Source organism: Phacochoerus africanus, chromosome 7 (genome assembly GCF_016906955.1).
Source record: "Phacochoerus africanus isolate WHEZ1 chromosome 7, ROS_Pafr_v1, whole genome shotgun sequence".
Classification (NCBI taxonomy): Eukaryota; Metazoa; Chordata; class Mammalia; order Artiodactyla; family Suidae; genus Phacochoerus; species Phacochoerus africanus.
This window is the reverse complement of record NC_062550.1, coordinates 87,363,140-87,390,167: the sequence shown is the minus strand read 5'-3', so window position 1 is coordinate 87,390,167 and position 27,028 is coordinate 87,363,140. Positions and strand designations below refer to the sequence as shown.

At 40.1% G+C, this 27,028-nt stretch overlaps 2 protein-coding genes across 6 annotated transcripts in view; both read left to right on the top strand.

Moving 5' to 3' along the window:
• Positions 1-17,499, top strand: part of NR1H4 (nuclear receptor subfamily 1 group H member 4) — a 77,014-nt gene extending 59,515 nt beyond the window's left edge. For all 4 annotated transcript variants that reach the window (XM_047788197.1, XM_047788196.1, XM_047788195.1 and 1 more), the window contains 3 exons: positions 4,389-4,535; positions 14,206-14,319; positions 16,327-17,499. In XM_047788197.1, the coding sequence (XP_047644153.1) occupies positions 4,389-4,535; positions 14,206-14,319; positions 16,327-16,565 (500 nt within the window). In that variant the 3' untranslated portion in view covers positions 16,566-17,499. The remainder of the gene's footprint in view (positions 1-4,388; positions 4,536-14,205; positions 14,320-16,326) is intronic.
• Positions 17,500-21,954: 4,455 nt separating this feature from the next.
• The window catches only part of GAS2L3 (growth arrest specific 2 like 3), a 39,071-nt gene continuing 33,997 nt past the window's right edge, over positions 21,955-27,028 (top strand). Inside the window, exon 1 of one of the 2 annotated variants that reach the window (XM_047788192.1) lies at positions 21,955-22,062. The gene's annotated coding sequence lies outside the window, so the exon portion shown is untranslated. The other variant, XM_047788193.1, reaches the window with a different exon arrangement.

Genomic DNA, 27,028 nt, shown 5'->3' with positions numbered 1-27,028 from the left:
CTCTTTTCTGTAAGTTATCTTTTTATTTTGTTTATGGTTTCCTTTGCTGTACAAAAGCTTGTATGTTTGATTAGGTCCTATTTGTTTATTTTTGCTTTTATTTCTCTTGCCTTGGGAGACTGACTCAGGAAAATGCTGGTATGATTTATGGCAGAGACTGTTTTGCCTATGCTCTCTTCTAGGAGTTTTATGGTTTCATGTCTTATATTTAAGTCTTTTAGGTCATTTTGAATTTATTTTGTGTTCTAACTTCATTGATTTATATGTAGCTGTTCCACTTTCCCAATACCACTTGCTGAAGAGTTTTTTTCTCCATTGTATAGTCTTGTACCTCTTCATTTCCATTGCTTAAACCTGAGGAAATGGAAAAGTACAATTCCATCCCAAAAGATCCTGAGGGAGAAAAAAAGTATGATTAGTGCATGTTTAATAAGTAAAGTAGAAGAAAAAAAACCTAAAGTATAGCAGGAAATAAAAGGCAAAAAAGAACCTCGAGAAAGAAAAACATTGTATTTTAATTATTATTTTTAAAATTATTATTTTAAAATTATTATTTCCATGTGGCACATGGAAGTTCCCAGGCTAAGGGTCAAATTGGAGCTGCAGCCTTATGCCACAGACACAGTAATGTGGGATCCAAACTGCGTCTGTGATCTACACTGCAGCTTGAGTAGTGGGATCCTCAACCCAATGAGTGAGGCCAGGGATTGAACCTACATCCTCATGGATATTAGTGGGGTTCTTAACCTGCTGAGCCACAACGGGTACTCCAGAAAAAATCATTTGAATGATAATTATAGAAATGACATTATTATGTATTGTATAATCGTGATGTACTAGCAATATGAAAGGGTATTTTGTGAAAGACCCTGTTGAGTCATTCCTTTCAGCCTTTCATTGAGCATAACCTGTGCCGGGCACTGTCCAGGGTGCTGGAACGCAGCATGGCTATACCCTCAAAAGAGCTCTTAGATTCTCTAAAGTAGTGACAGTTTATTTATTTATTATTTTATTTGTACTTTTTTTGTGAAAGGTCAGAAAAGACTCAAGTTCTCAGAACAGGGAAAGGTTATTCATTATCAATGGAAAAAGAGATGGTTACAGCAAAATTGCTACTTAGAGAGGTTCTGCTGCTCTCAGGCATTTGTGGTACTGAGGTGAAAATGAGACTTTAGGACTGATTTAAGTTTCTAGATTATATTTTATGAAGACAAAGGGGCATGCCTTCTAAGAGAGTGACTCAGAATTTGAGGTAGGAGGGAGACAGGGAGTACAGTTTGAAAAAGCCTAGCCTATTTTTTCACTCTCACTATCTGATTTTATACTTGGGAAAAATACAAATAATAGAAAGGAACTTAAATATTTGCTTATCAATAGAGGGAATAGATTTAAAAGATTAATGGACCTTGATAAGAAGTCCTACCAGAGACCTTTCCAAACATCCTTAAAATAATGCCTCACAGATCTGGATCACCTTAGAAGGCATGCAAAAAGGGAATCCTTCACCACATTTCTAAAGTTTTATATACAAAAACTCCAGATAAATTGGTGCTCACTGTAAATAATTCAATGATGGCATTCAAACAGTGCAGAAATATATGGAGCAGAAAATTAAAGCCTCCTTCATAGCCATGTATATCATTTTTATTATGGGAAACCATTGATAGAAGTCCGATGGGAGGAGTTTGCATCGTGGCTCAGTGGTTAATGAATCTGACTGGGAACCATGAGGTTTCGGGTTCAATCCCTGGCCTCGCTCAGTGGGTTAAGGATCTGGCATTGCCGTGAGCTGTGGTGTAGGCTGCACATGCGGCTCAGATCCAGCGTTGCTTGTGTCTGAGGTGTAGGCCAGCAGATACAGCTCAAATTTGACCCCTAGCCTGGGAACCTCCAGATGATGCGGGTGTGGCCTAAAAAGACTAAAGGAAAAAAAAAAGGCAATCTGGTTTAATTTTTTCATATTTTTTAATCTATGCACATCACACATACACCTACATAGGCTTTTTTAACATGTGAGTGATACATTACATATTCGTTTTGGAGTATCTTTTTCTTTAACATCTGTCATCTCCATGTGTATGTATGGTTTTAACAGTTGCGTAGTATTCCATTGTAATAATAATTAACATTATTTAAGTATTTGCTGTATGTCAAGAGCTGTGCTAAGCATTTAATATGGTTGTCTTATTAATACTTATACCTAGCTTAAGAGGTAGGTACTTTTATAATCTGCATCTTGGAGATGAGGGAACTGAGTCATTAGGAAATTGAATACGTTTTCCAAGACCGCAAAGATAGCAAGTGTCAGACATAGAATTTTACTCCAGGCAATCTGATTTTAGAGACCTTATTTTATATTTCCATCCTATGGATCTACCACAATTTATTCAAAGAATCACTACTAATGGACTGTATGTTTTCAGTTCTTTAATTTATTCATTGAGCAAGTGTTTTTTGAATGCCTACCATCTAGGTAGTGATGTTCAATCCTTAGCATTACTCTCTTCTCTGAACTCCATTGCTATTTAATGCTTTTCTAGGGCATTTAGACCCTGATGGCACTAGTTTATCTCTATTCGTGTTTTGTGTGTGTGTGTACATATATGCATGTGAGTTTGTGTTTATTTTCCATTCATTCAGTCATTCTTAAATTATTCAACAAATAATTCTTTTTTTGTCTTTTTTTTTTGTATGTCTTTTTAGGGCCATACCCGCATCATCTGGTGATTCCCAGGCTAGGGGTCTAATCGGAGCCTACGCCAGAGCCACAGCAATGCCAGATCTGAGCCACATCTGTGACCTATACCACAACTCACGGCAACACTGGATCATTAACCCATTGAGCAAGGGCTGGGATCGAACCCGCAACCTCATGGTTCCTAGTTGGATTCGTTAACCACTGCGCCACGATGGGAACTCCTCAACAAATAATTATTTTTCTTTCTTTTTTTCTTCTTAGGGCCACACCTGTGGCATATGAGTTTCCAGGCTAGGGGTCGAATTGGATCTGCAGCTGCTGGTCTACACTACAGCCACAGCAATGCCAGATCCAAGCCACAACTGTGACCTTTGCCACAGCTTGTGACAACGCCAGACCCTTAACCTACTGAGTGAGGCCAGGGATTGAACCTGCATCCTCACAGACACCATGTCTCCAGTCATATGCCAGGCACTTGGGACACAAAAGTGAATAAAACAGGCAAAGTTTCTATCTCCAAGAAGTTTGTACTCCAGGAGAGATGGCATACAATTAACAAATAAACTTATAATGGAGGGACTAGTGAGTACTGGGGAGTACCATTTTGTTTTGTCTTTTTTTTAGGGCTGCACCCATGGCATATGGAAGTTCAAAGACTAGGAGTTGAATCAGAGCTATAGCTGCCAGCTCACGGCTACAGCAACACAGGATCTGAGCCATGTCTGTGAACTACACCACAGCTCCCAGCAACGCCAGATCCTTAACCCACTGAGCAAGGTCAGGGATTAAACCTGTGACCTCATGGATCCTAGTTGGGTTTGTTACTGTTAAGCCACAGCAGGAGCTCCTGGGAGTACTATTTTAGGTAGGGTCAGCTTGAAGCTGAGACCTGTGTGTAGTGAGTGAGTGAGGAATGGGGAGAGCTGGGGAAGCGCATATACCCTGAGGCAAAATCAGACTTGTGTGTTCACAGCAGAGCCAGGGGTCAGTGTGGCTGGAGCACAATGGCTGAGGAGGAGGTGGCGAAGGAGGAAATGAGATCAGAGAGGCTGTTGAGGACTCTGAATTTTCCCGAAAGTGTTGTATTCTTTTAGGTCATCAATTCTTTCTCATATTTCTCTGATTTTCCCTACCCTGCATTTGCAGTGCTGAGCTCAGAGCATATACCTCGACATGGCCCTGATAAGGTTTTTTTGGGGGGAGGGGGCTCGCTTCCATTCTTAGTCTTGACTAAAGACTTGTGATTTGGCCAAATATTCATTTAAACCTCTGACTATCCATCAACGTTTTTCTGGCTTGTAGGTGTTTCCATTCTTCAGAGGTGACCCTCTCCGATATGACTAGATGGGACTAAAATAATGGCTCAGTGAAAGCAGCTTTGTCCCCAACTTCTGAGGATTATTTCATCTCAATCAGCCTGTCTCTTCCATAATATATAAGGATGTATATTTGGCCAGGACTTGATACCCTCTTTTGCCCAACTTCTTAAACAAATCCCACTCAACAAAGATGAAAGTCAGCTTCTATTTGAGAGCGTATGATAGATACTTATTGAGTCACCTGGACAGTCCAATCTTTAAAAAAATTACAAAATCACTTTATGGAAATGTTTGATCAACAGAGATGATGAAATATAATTATGCAACATTCACAACCTTTTGATGTGGATTTTATTATCATCTTCACTCAGGATTTCAGACATTGGACCACGAAGATCAGATTGCTTTGCTGAAAGGATCTGCAGTTGAAGCTATGTTTCTCCGTTCAGCTGAGATTTTCAATAGGAAACTTCCGGCTGGACATACTGACCTATTGGAAGAAAGAATTCGAAAGAGTGGTGAGTGATGTAGTTAATGGCAAGAAGAGTTTGTTCTGCAAGTAGGAATTTGTACATCCCACGAAGGCCAGACCCTCATACAGTTGTAGGCCCATTGTGAGTAGCATGTAGAATAACACTAAAAAGAGAAGTGTTAAATAGATAGGAAGTTAGCTACTTGGTTCAAAAATTCTTGTTGTGATAGCCAAATACCAAAAAGTACTCTTTTTGACTGCATTAAGATGAAGGACCAGAGGAGGAATTATTTAAAGATTGGAAAATTAGCCTGGTTTTTAAAATAGCGTAAAGTATCTGGGATTATTCAGTCTAGAAAAAGATTCATGTATTCAAAACCTTCAGCTATGAATGACTTTGTATCAAACTACTATTCATTTCTATTCAAAGTGAAATAAGAAGAAATAATGCTAGTAGCACAATATTTACACATCATTTATTAGGTTTTAGACATTGTTCTAAATACTTTATGATATTATTTCATCATATCCTCATAAAAATCCTGTGAAATCAGTTCTATTGTTATTCCCATTTTATAGATGAGAAAACTGAAACAGAGACTAGGTAAATAACTTTTCCGGAAATAGGTAGGAAGTCTGACTTTAGAAGCCACATGTCTTAAGCGCTGTACTACACTATCTCTCAAGAGATAAAATGAAATAATGCATAAATAATGCAGTTTAACTTACTATTGAGGAATACTGCGATGGGGAGAGTCATGGAACTTCTGAATGAATTAGCAGGAATTCTGTGCAATTTATCTTAGGAGATCCTTCACATAGAATAAATTCTTATTTTCCTGAGACATTGATGGGTTGGGAGGGGAGGGAATGAGATGAAATGACTTCTCAAACTCATTTATTCCTAAAGTATTTTCATTCCATGCCTGATTGGAACAAGTTTAAATGCTTATAAAACCAATGTTTTATTTTTTATTTATTTATTTTTGGCCATTCCCACAGCATATAGAAGTTCCTGGGCCAGGGATCAAACCTGTACCATAGCAGCCACCCAACCCATTGCAATGACAATGCTGGATCCTTAACACACTGCACCACATGGGAACTCCTAAAACCAATATTTTAGAATAGAGATAGGAAGAAAAGTTTTCCAGCAGTTCTGCATCTGTGATAGAAGTAAAATAAATGAAAATTTGAAAATTACTTTTTTTTTAAAAAAAGCAGTATTCCCATAGCCATTATGTTTTCTCCTCTTGGTTAAAGCTTGAAGCATAATTAGCATCACTAGTAGATTTTTAAAAATACACGTTTTAAAAAGATGCATTAGTCTTATATATCCACTAACTGGTTGGCTTAACAATTATTAAAGGGCAAGGTACTATGGTGATAATCAAGAGAGGAATCAGGTCTGTTCCTTGCCCTAGAAAACTTACAGTCTAATGGGAAGAGATGACTGTATACATAGGTCATTATAATGAAACACGGAAGGGAAGAAGTGAGGGAGAAATGACTTGTAGTTGGGAGAGCTCTGGAAAGGTTTCCTTGGCATTTGAGCTGAAGGATATTTGATGTGTACATCGAGGGGGGGAGATGCAGGAGAGAAGGACCAGTAAATACAGGATTGAGTCAAGAAAGAATGCTCACAAGGGAGAATCAACAGTCGGGTAGGATCAGATGAAATATTACATTGAAGGTAAATGAAATAAAATGTCAGAATCAAATGGTTGAGTGTGGTGGGTTGGGCTGGAATGCTGGGTTAAAGCTTTAATCGTTTATTCCTAAGTAATGGGGAGCCATTGAAGATTTTTGAGCAGGGGAGATAAAGTGTCAAAATTATACTCCACAACTCTTCCAGCAGTATTAGGACAAGCTAGGATGGGGAACACCTGTAAGGAGGCAAGGGTTTTGAAGGCTGTCCTACCAGGAGAAAAATGGAGAGGTGGGAAAGGTTCTGATAAAATGTGAAGTGTACAATGCAGTATGGGTGACTCTGGGTTCAATGTTGTGCAGAAAATCTCTAGAGTTTATCCGTCTTGCTTAACCGAAACGTTTGGCCTATTGATGAGGAGGGAGAGATGCAGAGTTACTAACCAACAGGCACTTTATAGGAGGTCTTTCTATTCACATTGGAGACTTGCTTTGTACCACCAGGCTCTGTAACGTTATGGAGGTTGTGGAGATGAGAATGCATCTAGGAGCTCACAGTTAGTGGGGAAAGGGTGCAAGCAAATGGTTCCAGATCAATGTGCTGTGTAATAGGAATTGTAAGGAAAGCAAATGTGAAATGAAAGTGAAGCAGAAAGATGTGCTTGTCTTCCTGTGAGTCAGAAAAGACATGCAAAGTTGACAGTTGAATCATGGAGGATGATTAGCAACTTGTCAAGCCCCCCAAGTCTGAGAAAGGCATTCCAAGGGATATAGCCAGTACACTATAATAATATAAAAATTGCAAGTGCAAAACAAAGATGTGGAGAAACGAGAGAGCATCCATAGGTAGGACTCACAAATACCTCGGTGTTGTTGGGAAATAATATTTGTGGGGTTGAAAGTGTAGTATTTGCTACATTATAATGGGAAGTTTGGGTAATATTCTAAGCAGCTGTGGTGTGACCACGGGCACACCGTAGAAAGACCTTTCTAGCAGTAATGTGAAGGAAGGTTTGGAGGAGTTGAGACAAGAAGCAGGTCTTGATAAAGAGACCAAGGCAATATGTAAGTGAGAAATTGTGAAAGTCTTGCAGGTTAAAAATATGTAATGATCAAAAAGAAAAGAACCTTGTTTGATGACATAAGTTTCAGAACATGTGATACTGCAAGTTTCAGAAAAGTTCAAGAATGAAGTTTGCCAGAACACAATCTGTGTAAATAAATATGCATGCCTCCAGCTCATTAGATACTTCACCCAAACATCAACCGCAAATTGTGACAATGAAAACCATCCAAACTCACAATGCGGCTTTGTTTTTTATTATCTATAATGATGCATCCATTTATTAATATTTATGAATTTGCTTCTCCCCGTGGATTTTCAGAACATTGCCTCTTCCCCACACCCCAGAAAAATCTGATCTTGCAAGATGACCTTTCAGAATAACTTTTTATTTTCATGCAAATATAACAGGTTCTTATTTCTCTTGTACGTTCAATGCCAGAATAACATGACGTTGCAAAGGTACCCCATTTAAGCCTACGGAACGCTTTAGAGAATTTAAATGCGAAAGTTCTTGTTCTTCAAATTCATCCTCTTTGTTTGCTATTATTAAAATCCCATTGTGTACACAAAGATACTGTCTCCTCAGATACGTTTACTTAATAAGTGTTTATTTGTGTTAGTTGAGGCTTCAGAACATGTATCTGACACGACCTAAGGTTGAGTTGCTTCTACATAGCTCTAGCGCATCATTTTTTTTTTTACTCCATGTGATATTATGCAAAATATGTTTATAAGCTGGAATTTGTAATAAAAATAGGAATAATCCTATGATGCCATAAAATACAATAGAACTGAAAAGGGCTTCTAACACTGAATGAGTTTACATTTTAACATTAAGGAAATGAGCAATAACATCTCACAGCCTTAACAGAACAACTTGATCTGCTATGTTCACTTCAGATACAAATAACCTCTGACATTTTTAGTATTTTTGGACCTTTTTTTGATTCCCCACCACTGACATAAGTGAAATACTCAATTCACTAGACGTTTATCAGGACAACAATAAATCTTGCGATTTTGGAATGGTTTGCTTTTACATGTATCATCTTGTTAGTGTTTCCAATAGCCCTTAAAGGGTCATTGAGTGCTATGCTCCTATTTTGTAGATGGGAAAACAGGCTTTGATAGGCTAGATTGTCTGCCCAAGGTCCGATAGCTAACCGTTAGACTGCCAGGAGAACACAGGTATTCTACTCAAAGACCAGCATTATTTCTTTTCTTTTCTTTTTTTTGGGGGGGGGGTGCTTTTTAGGGCTGTCTCTGCAGGCTAGGTGTCACATTGGAGGTATGCTCCTGGCCTACACCACAACCACAGCAACACAGGATCCTAGTTGCGTCTGTGACCTGTGCCACAGCTCGTGGCCCTGCTGGATCCCTGACCCATTGAAGGAGGCCAGGGAATTCATTTCCGCTGCACCACAATGGGAACTCCCCAGCATTATATCTATCCGTTGCTGCTGTCACTCACTAAGATCTAGTATTTGCCCAACTGTCACCTGGTAGGGAATATAAAGACCCAGTAAGACATGGTTCCTGTCCTTTGGTTGAATGAGCAAGCATAATCAGCAGCTAGCAATTTCAAATTGCTTTTAAGCAAATAAAATGAATAGGGACAATGAGGTCAGAGGAAGGAGAGATTCTTACTAGCAGAATGAAGCTGTAGCTAGTTTACAGTAGCGTAGTAAAATACATATACTGTATGTAGTATGCTGGGCTTATTTTTTCTACTCTTTAAAAATGTAGTATCATTTTGCTGCTTTAAACTTGGAAACTTGCACAACATGAAAACAATTATATGAACTAAATGTTCTAACAAGGCAGAGGTAAGCTGATAATCAGTTCATAGACTGTCTTTGAAAATGTTAGAAAGGTATAGAAACAAATGACAGACTATTTATAGGACAGGCTAATTCTTAAACGTTAGAATTCTTACCACCTCTCAATGTTGCTTTTCAAAGGGGTCACGTGATAATTTTGGCGTGGACAATTTTCGGGGTCAAATTATAGGAAGAAACCTCTTCGAAGTAAGAGGAAGTATTAAAGTGACACAAATGTCAGTTTTGCCATTGTCTCTCTGCAGTACTCCCCAAGCCTTTTACACTTGACCAGTTTGGGACATTGTGTATTTCTGATATCTTAATCTGTAAACTACTTGAGGATTGTTCCCAGCCCTATCACAGTACCTGGCACCAATGGGGTGCATAAAAATTGGTGAAATTTTGTTGAGATGAATCTGGAACTTGACAGTCCAAACCCTGACAACTCCTGAGCACCATCTTCCTAAGGTAGCTTTTAGCCCCTACGACTAGCAGAAAGTATGTTATTTATGAAATAAATAAATCTTAGATATTTGACATTGAAAGTCGTTATTTTTTTGAATTGCTGATGTGGCTTTTACTCAAGGCCAACAGTATGGCACAAATGACTCACTGAGCAGAGGTTAGCAATCGAAACAGAGACTAAAATCCAATCTCTTAGCACCAAGAGAATGTTTCCATTGTCTCAATGGCATCCTTACCCCCATCACATCTCACACCTGTGTTACCGTCATTGTCATCGATAGGAACAAACAAAACATAGTAAAATTGCCTAATTTAACAAGCATTTATCAATCTCCTGCTGTGTCTCCAGTAGGATGCTAGTTACTAAGGATACAGAGAGGAGTAAAGAACATCCTGACTGGCCAAAGAGTGTGCCAGACACTGGAATACAGCAGTCGACTCCCATTCTTATAAAACACATATAGTATTTCATACTCTAGTGTGGGGAGAGATATGAATTGTCAGAGGAGCAATAAAAATGAACATAGAGAAGGGAGCAACTAATTCTGCTTCACTGTGATGGGGAGAGTTCCACAGAGAAAGCAAAATTTGAACTTGGCCTTGAAACATGGGCAGGGTGTCCTAGCCTAACAAGGATGCTTTGTATAATATGTGCTCTTGTATATAATACACACACACACACACCCCCCTTGCTTTATCTTCGTCCCCAGCTAAAAGTAGGAAGTTACTTAGAAAATAAAGACATTTACATTTAAAATCAAAGAGCACAGTGTTAATCCTATCACGTGGTTATGTTCTCAGAGACTATTTCTTACCACTGAACAATTAATTTATCAGTCACAGACCTCTTTTTCTTTTTTCGAAAAAAAGGAAAACAAGAAAGAGAAGCAGAAACAATGATTTTTTTTACAACTGTGAACATTTCCTTGGTAGTCTTTGTTATTAAGTTAGAAAATAGCCCCCTCTTGTGACCAAACATCAACTAATTGGACTTAAGAGGGCGTTTCAGAAAGGAGGAAGAAGCAGGGAAGCAGGAAAAGACTGCCTCTTCAGGATGATGTTATTGCTCTGCTTATGTTAGAAATCACTGGCTCATAAATACTTAAAACACCACCTTGTTTATAAGTCAGCATGTTTAATTCTGATTATTTACTTAATTCCAAAAGCAGGTGTATAGTTTATCTATCCTATAGGAGAATAATTTTTTAAAAAGCCTTCTATTTATTTTCTACATTTTCTCTATATTCACTGTTGGTCTTTACAACATGCACAGGATGAAGAATCATAATAAACATTTTAACTTGTTTTCCCCTCAAAAGTTGTCAACTGAAACTACACAACTAATGGGGGTATCATTTTTGCAGGGTGAGAGGGGTTTAGGAAGACAAATAGGAAATTAGGTAGTCAAAGATGATTTCATAAATATTTTCAGATGAGTTGTCTTTAATCTTATCTCCAAAGCCTCGTAGACTATTTATTTATTTAGTTAGTTAATTAGATAGTTTTTTAGTTTTTTGAGGAACCTCCACACTGTTTTCCCAATGGTTGCACCAACTTCGATTCCTACCAACAGTGTAGGAGGGTTCCCTCTTCTCCACCCTCTCTCATGCATTTATTATTTATAGGCTTTTTTTTTTGGTCTTTTGTCTCTTTAGTGCTGTACCTGCGGCACATGGAGGTTCCCAGGCTAGGGGTTGAATTAGAGCTGTAGCCGCCAGCCTACACCACAGCTACAGCAACATCAGATTCGAGTCTCGTCTGCAACCTACACCACAGCTCATGGCAATGCTGGATCCTTAATCCACTGAGCGAGGCCAGGGATTGAACCTGAAACCTCATGGTTCCTAGTCAGATTTGTTTCCACTGCACCATGAAGGGAGCTCTGCCTCATATACTATTTAAAATAATGGCACATTCATGAATTGTTATTTTAGGTAAACAAAATTAGTGTAGTTTTTTTGTTTTTTTGCTTTTTAGGGCTGCACCCATGGCACATGGAGGTTCCCAGGCTAGGGGTCCAATTGGAGCTGCAGCTGCTGGCTTACACCACAGCCACAGCAAGGCAGGATCCAAGCCATATATGTGACCTATACCACAGCTCACGGCAATGCTGGATCCCTAACCCTTTGATGGAGGCCAGGGATCAAACCCGCATCCTCATGGATCCTAGTCAGATTTGTTAACCACTGAGCCACAAAGGAAACTCCACCAGTTTTTGAAGGTGAAAAATTATTGCTTTATTAAGAAATGCAGATCTTAGCTTAGCTTTAATACCTAGAAAAATACTGAGGCAAATCACTGATCAATTTTTATTCATCCTTAGGATACTGCAGAATGCAAAAACAAAATAAAAACATAGTGTACTTTGTGTACTTTTTTGTGTACTTTGTAAACACAAAAGTACATGTGGTTAATTGGAGATGAAGATGGAATTAATGTGTTGACCAAATTCTCCTGAATAACAATAATAATAGTTCTTATTATGATTTATTTGCTCTAACACTTATTGAGAGTTTACTAGGAGCCAGGCACAGTGCCAAACACTCGCTCTATATTTTCTCATATAATGCTATTTCACAGAGGAAGAAGCTGAGGCTTCAAGAGTTTACGTACCGTGCCCAAGACCAAAATCATCGATCAGGTTTGAAACTCAGGCTCTTAACCACCATGTTTGTTGGAAATTAGAACTAGTCATCCCAGACTCCATCCCCCTGCATTTCAAGTTGTATCTCATTTGGTTGTGAGTGTTTAGTTTCATCCGTAACAGCCAGGTAGAGGGCAGTCTTCCAATGATGTCATCCCCAAGGTGCTCAACAAAGACACTGTTGTTAAGAGAGCCCACTGGGGTCCACTGAAGAATGAAATGTCAAATAGAGAGAAGTGCGCTATTTTGCCCAAGGAGAGAAAGACCAAGGATTCTGTCTGAGAACATTGTTTAGATTCATCTAAAGGTGAGGATTCGGGGTTTCTGATCTTGGGAAGTATAATATTGGATGGTAATTGTACTCTTTAATATGTGGACTCCAATTTTCTCCTGGTGTGGTCCAACCAAAGCTCTAAGGCTTTAGGTGTGGTTTGGGATGGAACACAGTAATCTATTCTAGTGTGGACCAATTCTGGGAATCCATTCTCATCTTAACACATCCATAAGTCACATCACAGCCATTTTTTTTGTTGTTGTTGTTTATTTTGTTTTTGTTTTGTTTTGTTTTTTTCCTGTCTACACAATTCCCCAGCCAAAGCTCTTCTAGGGTAGAACCATGGACGGAACAGGCACCAGACTAATAGTTATTGAATGATTGGAGGACAGGACACAAAGGAATCTTAAATTATGAAGAGGAGTTAGAATGGAGAAGGAGGATATTCAAAGGAGAGAGAACATGTTCAAAACTGGGCAATGAGAATTGTTTAGGGAATGCTCAGTGCCTGAACCTGGCTGGAGTAAAGGCCATGTGATAGAAAGATCATACCCCTTAGTCACAATTAAGAGCCAACACTGAAGCCTAGTAGCTTTGGTTCGAATCCTGGTTCCACCTCTCACCAGCTATGTGTCTTTGGGCAAGTTGTCTAACTTCTCTGTACCTATCTTACGGTTAGAAAGATGAAATGAATTCTAGCATAAGAAGTGCTCAAACAGTGCCTAGTACATAATAAATGCTCAGTAAGTGTGAACTCCTATTGTTACCATGTGGGTGAGGAGTGGGTGGTGGGAAAGGCAGAGGACAGGTCCTGGAGTTTTCTGTGTAAAAAGGAACAACATTTATGCCAAGAGCTATGGAGAGTTTTTCAAGATTTGTAAGAATTGGGGAGACAGGTGTGGTTTGAATTTTAGAAAGGGGATCCTGGAATGGATTGAAGGGGACCACGCTGAAGACAGGAGGACTGGGGAGGAGGCAATTGCAGCAATCTGGATGAAAAGGAATAAAGACTTAAACTAAGTCAGCCACGTACAGTGAAGAGGGGCAGGAGCACCAAGTGAGAGTTCATTGGTCAAATACACAGGACTGGGCATCGGTGTTTGCAGGAGGTTGAATCTTGATTGTCAGGTGAAGGTAATTGGGTGAGTGAGGATTCTAGTCACTGAAAATGGAAACTCCAGGAAAGGAGTGGATTTGGAGGAAGATGGGGAGTTTGGGTCAGGACACAGTGTCTTTGCTTTTGGACACAGTGAGTTTGAAGAGAACAGCTAAGTACCATTGCTTATTAGGCAATGGATGGTACTTCAGAGAGAGAGATCAGAACTCTGATGAGAACCCTAGCCCATGTATTAAGTAGAGTTGTTTTTACTTCTGAAGAACAATAATTTTTTGGTTATCTAATTAATGGTTAAGATGCTATCTATGCCTTGATTATAGGCAGTAATATTAAAAAGATGAATTAAACCCCATCTAGAACGTGGTGAGGTCCAGAGATTCTTTTGGCGATTCAAGAACATCATTGTTTATTGCCACACGGCAGTAACTAAAAGAAAGGCATTGCCCAAATCAAAGACATGCAAATCATTAATTAGGTCATATTTTGAGGATTTTGTTAACTAATCTTCTTTGCAATGCCTAGCCTTTGGCCAGGACATTTAATATGTAATCACTATTTAAATGTGTGCGTATGGGTATAAACAGTAACACATGTGTGCATATATTATGTGTTTATAGTTTTACACTTTTCAGTCATTCAAACAGTTTACTATGCCTCTGTGATTTTTCAACTTTTCCCCATAGGTATCTCCGATGAATATATAACACCTATGTTCAGTTTTTATAAAAGTATTGCTGAATTAAAAATGACTCAAGAAGAATACGCTCTGCTTACAGCAATTGTTATCCTCTCTCCAGGTAATTTCTAGGTTCCATTTTAATTTTTATGCCATTTGTCGATTCTCTCCCCCACGAGTATAGTTGTAATGTTAAAGAAAATTCTGAAAAACAGAAACAAAGAGAATGTAAAATGGCCTATAATTCCACCAACTCAAATTGAACCATTGTTAACATTTCAGGGTTTTTTTTTCTTTGTTTTTGCTTTTTAAGGCTGAACCTGTGGCATAGGGAAGTTTCCAGGCTAGGGGTCAAATTGGAGCTGCAGCTGCTGGCCCTAGCCACAGCAGTGCAGGATCTGAGCCATGTCTGCGACCTACACTGCAGCTTGAGGCAATGCCAGATCCTTAACCTACTGAGTGAGGCCAAGGATTTAACCTGTATGCTCATGGATACTAGGTGGGCTCATAACCCACTGAGCCACAATGGGGACTCCCATTCTCAGCCTTTTTCTAAACATCACAGTCATTCATTCAGTAATTGCATTTTGAAGACCTGTGCATGAACGTGTTTCTAAACATTGAGGGATATAGCAGCAAAGAAACAGAAAGGATAGAGCTACATGGAGCTTACATTATAGTAGGGTGAGAAAGACAATAACTAAAGAAACAAATAAGTGATTTTTAGGAGGTAGTAATACTATGAAAAATATAAAGATGTGGGTATAGGGAAATAATGTGGCAGCAAAATGCTATTATAATTAGTGGTCAGGAAAGGTTTTTCTAAGGAGTTGAAACATAAGCAAGGACATAAATGGAATTATATACTTTTTAACATAATAGAGAACATACTGTCTTTAAGTGTACTTTCCCCATGTCATTAAAAAATTATATTGTTTAAAGTTTGTTGTAATACGTGCAATATTCTATGGTATTGATGTACAATTATTTACTCAGTTGTTACCATGTTTGGATAGTGAGAATGTTTCCAAATTTGTTATTGTTCTTGTTTTAAATAATGTTGAAATGAATACCTCTGTACATAAAATTTGTATTTTCTGATTAATTATCTGGGAGCATGTGATGCCATGTTCATGATTTGGAAAGCTTAATGACAATGTTGGCCTTAAACCATTTCTATACATGATAATGAGGCAGAAGCTCGTTGTTACTTTGTTTTACCAAGAGAAATTATAACTAAAAAATTTAAAAAGCCTTTCAGCAGTACATACTATAGTTATACATGTATATACCCTATGACCCAGCAATTCCACCCCTCAGAATATATGCACCAGAAATGGTGCTCATGCCCATCATAGGGGTTACCTTGGTGCATTTGTTACCAAGCCCAAGCTTGTACTGCTCCTCACACGACAGGCCAGTAAATCAAGAGATGAATTGCTGGGGCAAGGAATAGCAATTTTATTGGAAAAGCCAGCAGACCAAGAAGATGGTGGACTAATGTCCCAAAGAAACATCTTTTATAAGTTAGAATTCAGGTTTCTTTTATACTAAAAGGAGACCGTGTGTGTGTGTGTGATTGGTTGTTGCTAATTTCTCAGTGCCAGAATCCTTTGTTCTTGCAGCTGTCCACCTAGGTCTGGTGACAATATTCCCAGAAATCTCTAACAAGACAAATATTATCCTCTGTTCTGCAACTTTTAAATCTCTATATGAATGGAAAAGTGTTATACCTTTAAAGGTCAAAGCCTTGAGAATGGACTGTCAACTGTATGCAAATTCCTTAACAGAGGTGTAGAACCAGCATGACTAAGCACAGGCAACAGAGAACAAAGGTTAGAGCTAAAGGAATAGATCCAATATGGAGTCTTCTCCTGCTACATATTAATTGGAAGGATAATTCAGGGAGGCCTCTGGGGGTCAGTATAGCTTGGTCTGGTTGTAATTCCATGAAAAAAAAAAATACACATGTGTGTGTGTATGTATCTATGTGTGTGTGTAAATTCCTCACTTTGAACACTTAATTTCTGCATTTTCAGTGTACGCATTTGTAAGTAACACTGCTGTAATTTTGCTATATTATTGCTTTTTCACTTTTTTTGTCATTGTATTTTAAACTTCGAAACAGACAGACAATACATAAAGGACCGAGAGGCAGTAGAGAAGCTTCAGGAACCACTGCTTGAGGTGCTACAAAAGTTGTGTAAGATTCATCAGCCTGAAAATCCTCAACATTTTGCCTGCCTCCTGGGTCGCCTGACTGAGTTGCGGACATTCAACCATCACCACGCAGAGATGCTTATGTCATGGAGAGTGAATGACCACAAGTTTACCCCGCTTCTCTGTGAAGTCTGGGATGTGCAGTGATGGGCACTGCAGGGGGGATGTCTAGCTCTTCATTTTCCTCCTAATATAAACCTGATATATATAACGTTCCTTTATTTCATTTGCACCTGGTTTCACGTATGAAATATTTCATCAATATTTATGTGGTAGTTATATAACCTCTGCAATTGTAAATATGGGGCTAGGCTGAAATACTTCCCCTACCTTGTAATTTACAAGGCTATAGGGACTCTTTCATTCGAATTGGCATGCCCCGTTTGCCTAATTAAATCAATCATTACTTCAAGTCTATCTGTCGAAATAGGGAAAAATTTCATTTTACTCTTCATCTTAGCTTATTGCATATATTTTATTAAAGAATTTTGTTCAATTTTGGCAATAAACTGAACATAATGGCAACAGGCTTTTCTTTGGGAACAAAATTTGGAAAGTAAACAAACTTATTTCTTAAAAATGACGAATGGCATCCTATTGAGTCTGAGGGAGTAATTTACAAAAAGATAAAGTCTTAGAACCAAAATGGTGCTTTTCTCATCCCTAGAAGTCCTGGTGACTATTCATTCATTTAACAGCCCCCTGATCATTTCATTTTCTTTGTAGTTCAAAGAAAAGAGCGTACAGAAGAGTTAATGATTCTCACATAAATATTCCCTGGAAACAATCCCTTTTTCTCCTTAGGGTCTTGAGGCAGCTTTTTCAAATTCAGAGTACACAGATAATTCCAGTGATGGGACATTCCCCTTTCTCTTAAAAGTGCTCACTAGTGGCTTTGGTGCATATAATTAATCATTTTGTTTGTTTTGCTTTTGGAAAACACTCCTTCAGCTGGGTGCACAGCTGTTGTAAACTTCCCTCAAAGCAGGAATTAGTTCATTTCCTTCCTTCATTGTTATACTGTTGCATTCTTCTCCCCATCATCTTTTGGTGAATACAATAAAACACCTTCTATAAGTAATGGGCTTATATGTCCCTTTCTCCTTAAGAAAGCCAAAATGGAGCTGGTTTAGTAAGCAAAGAGTTTTTGTAGTAAAATCCTAGGGCAACCCTGAAGTCCTAAAAATGACTGGTCAGTAGAAAAGGGAGTGATTTGGGGCTGACATCAGTTGGATTCCATTTGCTACAACAACAGAAGATCCGAATCCCTACTAAGTACAAGATCCTTATGCCAATCTCCATGGGAGATACCAAGAGGATTAAGACAGGGTAACTGCCTGGAGGGGCTTACAAAGAGCAAAGGAATGGGCTGTGGGCTCACCTGGGACAATCTCATGGAGGAGGTGGCACTTCCCCTGGCCTTGGAAGGATAGGCAAGACTCCATGGGTCAGGCTAAGAGGGCAGGGGATTCAAGGTGAAAGGGGTGGCAGTTACGAAAGGAGGGAGGGGTGGAGTTGTGCAGACATTAAATGACCACAAGTAGTCTGGGGCGAGAGGAACTTTCTAAGCCTCGGTTTCACGACTGCAAAATGAGATCTCAGTATCTGCCATCTACAGTGATATAGCTGATGAATGAAGAGCAAATGGGAAGTTGCGGACCCACTAGGGAAGAAGGTGGTGAGGAAAGGAGGTTTAAGACAGAGAAGTAAGTTTTTGAGGGCCTGAAGGAGTAGATCCAGTTTGGGGAACTGAGTGTGGTGTTTCCCAATCAAGAGCCATCTGTGTGGAAGGCGATGGGAAGTGAGCTAGAACGGAGGGCACACAGCAGACAGAGTTTGTCCTGTGGGTCTGGATTTACTCAAGTGGTTACGACTTTGAAATAGCAGATAATAATGCTTCTCATGCGGGAAACAAATTGTGACATAGTAAGAAATACATGTTTGGTTCTTGTCCCCAGTTCCTGACATAGAGCTTCTAAAACCCTGGGAATTTCCTGAGTGATAGGAGCATCTTTCATTATTCATAACTAGCCCCTTTCACCATAACTGAGTTTATGCTAATAAGGTGACTCTTGGAGGGCCCCTAGAGCTTCAGATGGGGGATGGTTGTCAGAGGAAACCATCTTGTGATTACAGGGTTAGAACTCTCAGTTCCAGCTCTAGACCTCCAGGGAGGGGAGAGGAGCCTAGAGATTGAGCTTAGTTACCGATGGCCAATGATTTAATCACTCATGCCTAGGTAATGGAACTTCCAATTTAAAAAACCCTAAGTGATTTGGAGAGCTTCTGGGTTGGTGGACAACATCGAAGTGCTAAGAGGATGATGTGCTGGAGAAAGCATGGAAGCGCCATGTCTCCTGACGGCCCATGTCTCTTCCATTCGACTGTTCCTGGGATGCCTCCTTTATAATAAACTGGTCATAGCAAGTGAACTGCTTTCCTGAGTTCTGCAATTTGTCGAACTAAATTATCAAACCTAAAGAGGGAGTCATCTGAGAAGATCTTATATCCAAATAGGGGCATATTCTGAGGTTCCAGGTGGACATGAAATGTGGAGCAGACACTATTCAACCCACTATACAGATACAACATTTTTGTATTGATCACAACTCTTGTTATCATAAAGTTTTATATCATTGAATTACTTACAGATAATATTGGCTAATGTAAATCAATGACATTCCTTTAAGATAGAACTTAGTGTTGTTTTTAATGTAGTTGGGTCTCGATAGATTATCTGCCGGATGAGTAGTTTAATTGTGAAAGAATCAAGATCTCTATTGCCCCCAAATTTTATCCAGTAGTTCACATAAGGCATAACCTGTAGACCGACAGTCAATAATGTCAAAGCATTAAAAACAACAACAGCAGAAACTACAAGACGTAAAACAAAACAACTAATAAACCAATCAAAAGCAAAAAAAGACTCGCCAAAAACTACACTAAACTCTAAGCAATAAAGCATTCGACCTATTCTGCAGCTCAGGGCAATGTTGGATCCTTAAACCATGGAGCAGGTCCAGGGATCAAACCCAGGCATTCATAGATACAGTCAGGTTTGTTACCACTGAGCCACAATGGGAACTCCTCGTTTGTAATTTAAATTGAAGCAATGCTATTCTAGTTTCAATTTTTAATAAGTAGTATTCAAATGTTTAGGTACATAGTATGCATGCAAGAAAAAATAAGACTACTGACTTTAATGATTCATCAAGCAAGACCTATATGACATAATTTACTTATTCTTAAGGTTCTATAGAGAAATGTACATATTTTGATATTAGGGCGCAACAAATCCAATTTAAAGCCTCAACTGGAGTTCCCGTCATGGCTCAGTGGTTAACAAATCTGACTAGGAAGCATGAGGTTGTGGGTTTGATCCTTGGCCTCCCTCAGTGGGTTAAGGATCTGGCACTGCCGTGAGCTGAGGTGTAGGTCACAGACTTGGCTGGGATCTGGCGTTACTGTGGCTCTGGCGTAGGCTGGTGGCTACTGCTCTGATAAGACCCCTAGCCTGGGAACCTCCACGTGCCGTGGGTTCGGCCCTAGAAAAGACAGGAAAAAAAAAAAAAAGCCTCAACTCCACTCTGAAATGGTATAACAAATTGCCCTTTAGTTTTAAATAGAAACATTATAAAACACAGGTTGATTTGAACTATAGGTCCTGTGAAAATGCAACTATTGCAGTTATGGGCAGTAAAAGATTCTGGAATAGACTTCAGTGAATAAGGAACCATCACTATTAGGCATCAGGTTCAATTACTACTTAAATGTCAACTATTTGATGACCATCTTCGCTGACCTAACCAAGTCCTGCTGTGAAAGTAGGACTCCCGTGCTTAGGATGGAGTTTGGTGCAGAGAAAGTCCTTAACAGTATTTATTGAATTGACTTCTCAAATCTGTATCTCTGGCACAAACTCAAGGTGAACACGAGACCAAATGTATAATTCTTCCTCCACAGTTCTTTTCCCTGTGTTCCAAGTCCAGATAAATCAGCCACTTAGATATTTCCAGACACGTCTTTCTCACCATCACTTCTGAGCTATTTATGTAACTGCCAGCACCCCTCCCCCCCCCCCGCCCCCACAGATGGAGTTCCCCCGGCCAGGGATCAGATCTGAATTGTACTTGTAGCAATGCCAGATCCTTAACACATTGTGCCAGGCGGGGGATTGAACCTGCATCCCAGGGCTCCAGAGACACTGCCAATCCCTTTGCACCACAGTGGGAACTCCCTATCAGCTTTTAATTTTTAGGATTGCTGCCAGTCTTACTTCTTTCGCAAAAATGATTTTTTCCCCCTAAAACATAAATCAATTACAGTTGCTTGCAAGAATCTAAATTCCTTAGTATCTACCAGAGTTTTCATCTGTGGTTACTCCTCCAAGCCTGATCTACCTCAGAATCCCCAAACTCTAGTCGCTCAAAACTGCTATTCCCAGACCATTCCAGGTGCTCTCACATCCCTGGAACCTTGCTGTTCTCTCTGCCTAGAAAGCATCCTTTGCTCCTAAATAACCTCTCTCGCAGATTCCTATTTCTCCTTCAACATTCAAGTCCTATCAAACCTCTGACCATTACCCTCGGAGACTGGTAGGTGCTCTCACCGACTTCCACTGACCCTTTACCATGCTGCTGAGCACTTCGGAGGCAAGGATTGTCTTGCACACTTTTAGTCTCTTCAGCGAGCAACAGTGTAGCTCCTGCCGTTTTTGGTGAGTGAATGAAAGAATAAATGCTAGAGAGATCATTCCAGGTCAATTCTTTACAGATGGGAAACTGGGATCCAGAGAGGTAACATGATTTCCCAAAATAAAACTAAAAAAAGAGGAACGGCCTGGGCTCCCAAGCTTTGGGCACTGATTTTGCCCCGGTATTAACAAGCCACATTTAGGTATCACAGACCTATCTTTTGTTACATTCAAGCCCAGTCTCCACGTCACCTCAACCCTCGGAGTTAGTAAACCTCTCTCATTCTGCAGAGGGTAATCCTCTGCCCCCGCCCCTCCTCTACACCCTGCTCTGGTGTTTCCTGAAGGAAGAGCCAACATCCTCTTTTTGCTTTCAGCTGCAGCTGTAGCCTGGAACTACAGGATTTCTCTCCATCCCTCTCCCCATTCCTGCAGGGTGACAGTTGTATCTGGGAACCCTGGTGCCTTCAGCACAGCCAGAGAGGTGGATTTAGGATTGGGAGGGGCTCTTAACATATCAGGGTAAAACTCAGGGCGCAGCGCAACACTTCAGGATGCTTAGAGGAGAGGTTGATTCACCTCTCCTGCCAATCGGGACGAATAGGGTTTGTTGCTCTCCCTGAGAGGGCCAGATAAGGGGACGTGCTCAATGATCAAGACAAATTCTTTAAAAACAGGGGCTTGGTCTCTGCAGCTGTTAGACGCCCGGCGGTGGAGGGCGGGTTGCCTGTTGACTGAGAGGCACACCAGTCGAGTGCGGGCGGCCTGGGGGCGGGGCCTCAAACCACGCCCCCTACCCGCCTTCTGATTGGTTCCTTCGAAACTGGCGGCGGTGAACCCGGGGGCCCGGGAGGCTGCGGCGGCCGTGGCGGTTGGTCAGGGGCGTGCCTGCGAGGCACAGATTGAGCGAGATGTCCTGTAGAGAGAAGTGAGCTTCTTGCGCCTGGGTGGGTGAGTACTTCCCTGTTTGCCTTCTTTTTACCTCGCGAACTTTTACTCGTCTTCTCGGGGCTTGCGCTCGAGGACCCCCTGCGGTCGCGGAGTCAAAGTGGTGGTTTGGTTGGGGCCCAGAGCAGAGGGATCCAAGACGCTCTGTGATTGGCCCGCTGCTGGAGTCGCGTGCTCTGATTGGTCCCTGAGGCCGTCAAGGTGAGGTTATGCCTGCCTTCCCCTGCCCCCCCAGGTCTGTGCAAAGGGCAACAGGTGTGCCGGGAGGGGGACGGCAGGTGTGGATGTGCTAAGCTGCGGAAGAGCTTTAGAATCCAAATCCGCTCCGCTTTAGAATCCAAAGAGGGATCAGAGCCTGAAGCTAGTTTAGGCTCTCCAGGGGCACCTTCATTTCCAAGTGCCTTGCACTTATAGGGTCACTTAATTCCTCAGCGTCACTCTGTGGAAGAATTGATGAAGTCACTGACGTGGGAAGGAGGATGACAGATAGTCATTTTGCCCTCAGGCAGAGTTTACAGTTTCTTCCCTATTTGTGCCTTCCAGTCCTTGCAAGGCCCAGATCGCCCAGATGGACAGAACAAGTGTATATAACTGGAGGCTCAGCGTGGTGCTTTTCCCACCCACACCCACCGGTTGGGGGTGGGGTGGAGGGAGGCTTACAGATTGCCTTGGTAATCCGAGGAAAATTTGGAGACTGCTTGCCCATGCAGTTAGTCACTCCTGGTTCCTAACTGATCTTTTCCAGCAAGGAGACTGAGCCTTATGGATTCAGAGTGCTTCGTGGTACACCTGGTGGAGAAGCTGATTAGTCATTATAAAATGAAAAGATTTTTATTTGTTTATTTATTTGTTTGGTAGACCCCGTCTGGGTCAGAGTTTGGGTGTTTCTTCGTTTGCGTGCAGAGTGCTAATAGCTACTCTCTCAGAAGATAAGCCGTTTGTGAACTGCTATCTGATCACTCACTTGGCCCTTCAGTGATTGGGAACTGGAGTTTTCACCGACTCGGATTACCTTTGGGAGGGGACTGGAATGGATCTGGATGAAAAAAGTGGAAACTTAGGTGATAGTTGATTGGTTCAGATCCTGTTGCGTGTTCCCTGTCTGACTCATCTGTTTCAAAAACTCATTAAAAACCAACGGACTTTGAATATTAGGTGTGTCTGCTATTTTGACGTTAATGAATTAAAAATAATATTTCTTTTTAGTGTAGGAGAGTTACTAAGCACAAGGGGCTCTGAAAGTCAGACTTTACCATGTTCGTGACCTTAGGCAAGTTATTTAATCTTTCTCAACCTAAATTTTCTACTCTGTAAAAGAAGATTAAGAGTCACTACTTTACTGATGTGAAGGTTGTTGTGAGGATCAAATGAAATAATCCATACAACTTGTTTGGAACAGTGCCTGACAGTAGCGATTATTATTTCTATGCTGTATAATTTGGATTAAAAGTTCAGGTTATCCCCACAGAGGAGAGGAGCAGAAGGTGAAGGCAGTGCCAGAGGTAGTGGTAATTATCATTCATTGAGAAAGTTCATTCATGTGAAGCACTTAAAATTGTATCTGGCACTTTTTAATAATCCTGCAGTGTAGTTGGTGTTTTCTCCATGTTTTAGATGAGGAAACTGAAGCTCAGAAAGGAATGAAGCTACTAAGTTCCATCCAGAATTCAGTCTAGACTGTCTCACTCCAATGTCCAGCCTCTTTTTTTTTTTTTTTTTAATCATACTACCCTTGCATTTATATTCTCACCATTAAGCAACTTCTCTGCACAGTATTGTTTGTATGGCCCAGGTCCATTTCTGCTGTGGCTATGGATTTATTTTGAACACTTCATTAAAAAATGATGACAATAACTTGTGATGGTAGAACAAAGTGTAATAATAATGTCAACAGCATATATGCTATTGCTGAAAAGCTGAATGAGTACAATAATGTTTGGGTCAATTCAGAAGTAATTTACATTTTTCCATTGAGTTCTTGCTTATTCATTATATGTTTACTAAGCAGCACCCTTTTTTTCCCTTTCCTATCTCAGCTTAAGTTTGGAGTTAAGAATGAAAGTTCAGTTATTTCAATAATACTTTTTTTTCAAACTGACCGTTGATGAGGAAAGTAAGGGATTAAGTTAATGTGTATTGCTATATTTTACTTTCTTGTAGTAACATGGCTGTGTATCTATGTGTGTATTTTACTTTCTTCCTGTTAGTTGTTGCTTCCTATGCTTTGATATCAGATATACCTTTACATCCTTAATGTACCGTGTGAAGTACATAGAATGTGAGAGAACAGGAGACTTGACCTATTCGGTTGTCAAACTTTATATTTCTCTGTTTTTATTGAAATGTAAGGGCCATAGCGAAGTGTCTCAGAAGTAATGTTTACAAAATGCAGGCACCAATTATGTTTATATCTCTTTAGTGTTTCTCCTAAAAACTCTGAAAAATTTTCTCATGTTATTACATTGTTACAGAGTAGATTGTTTTGACCTGAAAGTTGCCACTGTATTTCATAAGGGAATTAATAATTTCCCAAGAACTAGAATGTAATAAAATGTACCCAATACACTAAATGCAGTTTCATCTTTGCTGCTGAAAGTGTCATGGGAATTTAAAGTGTTATGACCATCAGTCATGTGCTAGATGTTGCTGAAGTGCTGACTGATAGAAATTCTGCCCATTCATGCAAAACATAAACTTTTCGATTAGTAAGTATAAGCTGAGGTGAAGAGATCACTTTATATAGAATTTTAAACATTATGACTTTTCCCTTGATGGAGGACTTGTTAAAAAGACATTTAATGTTGAAGAGACATTTAACATTTGAACAGACATTGTTAAATAGACATTTAATGTTGTTTTTACATTTCTTTATGTTAGTGTTTGTGTTATACGTATATCTTCCATAGTCCTTTAGTCTATCATATGTAAAGGCAAACTGATTTTAAATGAAAAAAAATTTCATATCCCACAAAATTTTATGCCAAGCTAATAATTCTCTGTAAAATTAAGATATTCAGGTTGGATCTCTGCCAAGCATTGCAAAAGGGAATTTTCAAATAAAAAAGCAAAGACTCCCAACAAATGAAGAGCTTCTATATTTTACAAATAAAGTGTCCTGTTTCACTAAACAGTAGGAATCTTGTTTCTTTCTCTTAAAAGACTTCACTGTTTTGGAAGCTGTCTTTACATTAAATGAATACACCACAGATTTATTTTGTTATTGTTTCATATTTCTTTTAGTGATAAATACAACATTCATTGTTTAGGAGCAATTCTGTTACTAATTTTAGCGCTGAGTTCTACGCAGAAGTGGATGAGGTGAAGAATGTGGCTCCTTTATGGATCTTATTTTTTAAAGTATAGAGTACAGGAAAATAGAAGCATGTATTTCTATACAACCTACACTTGGGAGGAGGTTCGGGAGGCTTTTTAGAGTTGAATCTGAAGGGTAGGTAGGAGTGAGTCTGGAAGAGAGGAGGAAGGAGAGCATCCATGTAGATGGGTCACAGAGGTGAGAAAGCACGCTGCTCCAAAGGGCTGAAACAAGTTCAACAGGCTGGAGTGTGAGGGTCAAGAGATGAGGCTAGAGGGGATCCTGCAAGGCTTTGGTAGCTTCATTAAGGAGTTGAGGCTTTGTCCTGAAGGGAGTGTGGCACTGTTAAGTCCAGTAAGGGTTTTAAGCAGGGAAGTAATAACATCCTTAGATGGGAGTTTGTGAAGGATCCCTCTGGCTTCAGTGTATGAAGGACATATTGGAAGGATGAAAGGGTGGAGAAAGGGTGACTGGTTGGAGGCTGTTTCAGTAAACCTGGAGAAGGATGGTGGTGGGGGCTTGAACTAGAGGAGTGGCCATAGGTACTGAAGAGAAAATTTCAAGGTGGAAACAAGATATGACCATTGATTGTCTTGGCTGAGGTAGGGTAGGGACCTGGGTAGGAGGTGGAGGTATGAGAGAGGAAGGAATCAAGATGCCCATGTAACCTGGTGAATGTTGGTGCTATTCTCTGAGGTCGTAAGCACAAGAAGCCTTCGTAAATATATACATGAGTTATTAATTAATTCACAAATGATCTCAGATATATAACAGCAGGGCCCTTTGTTGATGATGAGGATAGCAAACACACGGCACTCACAATGGGTTTTAGCTATACATTTTGCATCTTTTTTAAAAATTTTAAGTCTACAATATACATCTAGTGCCCCCTTTCTCATTGCTTCAACATGTTGGCCTTGCTGCATCTTCTAACCATGTTTTGCATACGTACTACTTTCTCCAAGTCAAATGTCTTGAGCCTCTGGGCACATCTTCCTTTCCTCTCTTAAGATGTGTACTTGTTTCCTGCTACTGCTGGAACAAATAACCACAAAACTTAGTGGTTTATAACAACATAAATATAATATCTTACAGTTGGGAGGTCACAAATCTGAAATGAGCTTTAAAAAAATGTTGGTAGGGCTATTCTAGAAGCTCCAGGGGAGAGTCCACTTCTTTCCCTTTTTTCCAGCTTCTAGCAGGCATCGGTATTTTTTGGCTCCTTGCTCTGGAAGCCAGCAGTGTAACAACTCAAGTTTCTTTCTCTGTCTCTTTCCTCATGACATCTTCTCTCTCTGCTTCTGCTCTCACACCGTCTTCTCTAGCTCTGACCATTCTGCATCCCTTTTATGAGACTCTTGCAATTACATGGGGCTCACTAGGATAATCTCTCATTTCCTCAGGCTCTTAATTTGCTCAATCTGCAGGGTCCACGAAGGCAGTATATTGACAGGTTTTGGGGATTAATACGTAGACATGTTTGGGGACCATTATGCTGCCTTCCACAAATGGAGTTTATTGAAAAGATGTAATGAAACTATGCCTGGGAATTCCCATCCTGGCTCAGTGGTTAATGAACCCAACTAGCATCCATGAGGATGCGGGTTTGATCCCTGGCTTTGCTCAGTGGGTTAAGGATTCAGCATTGCCGTGAGC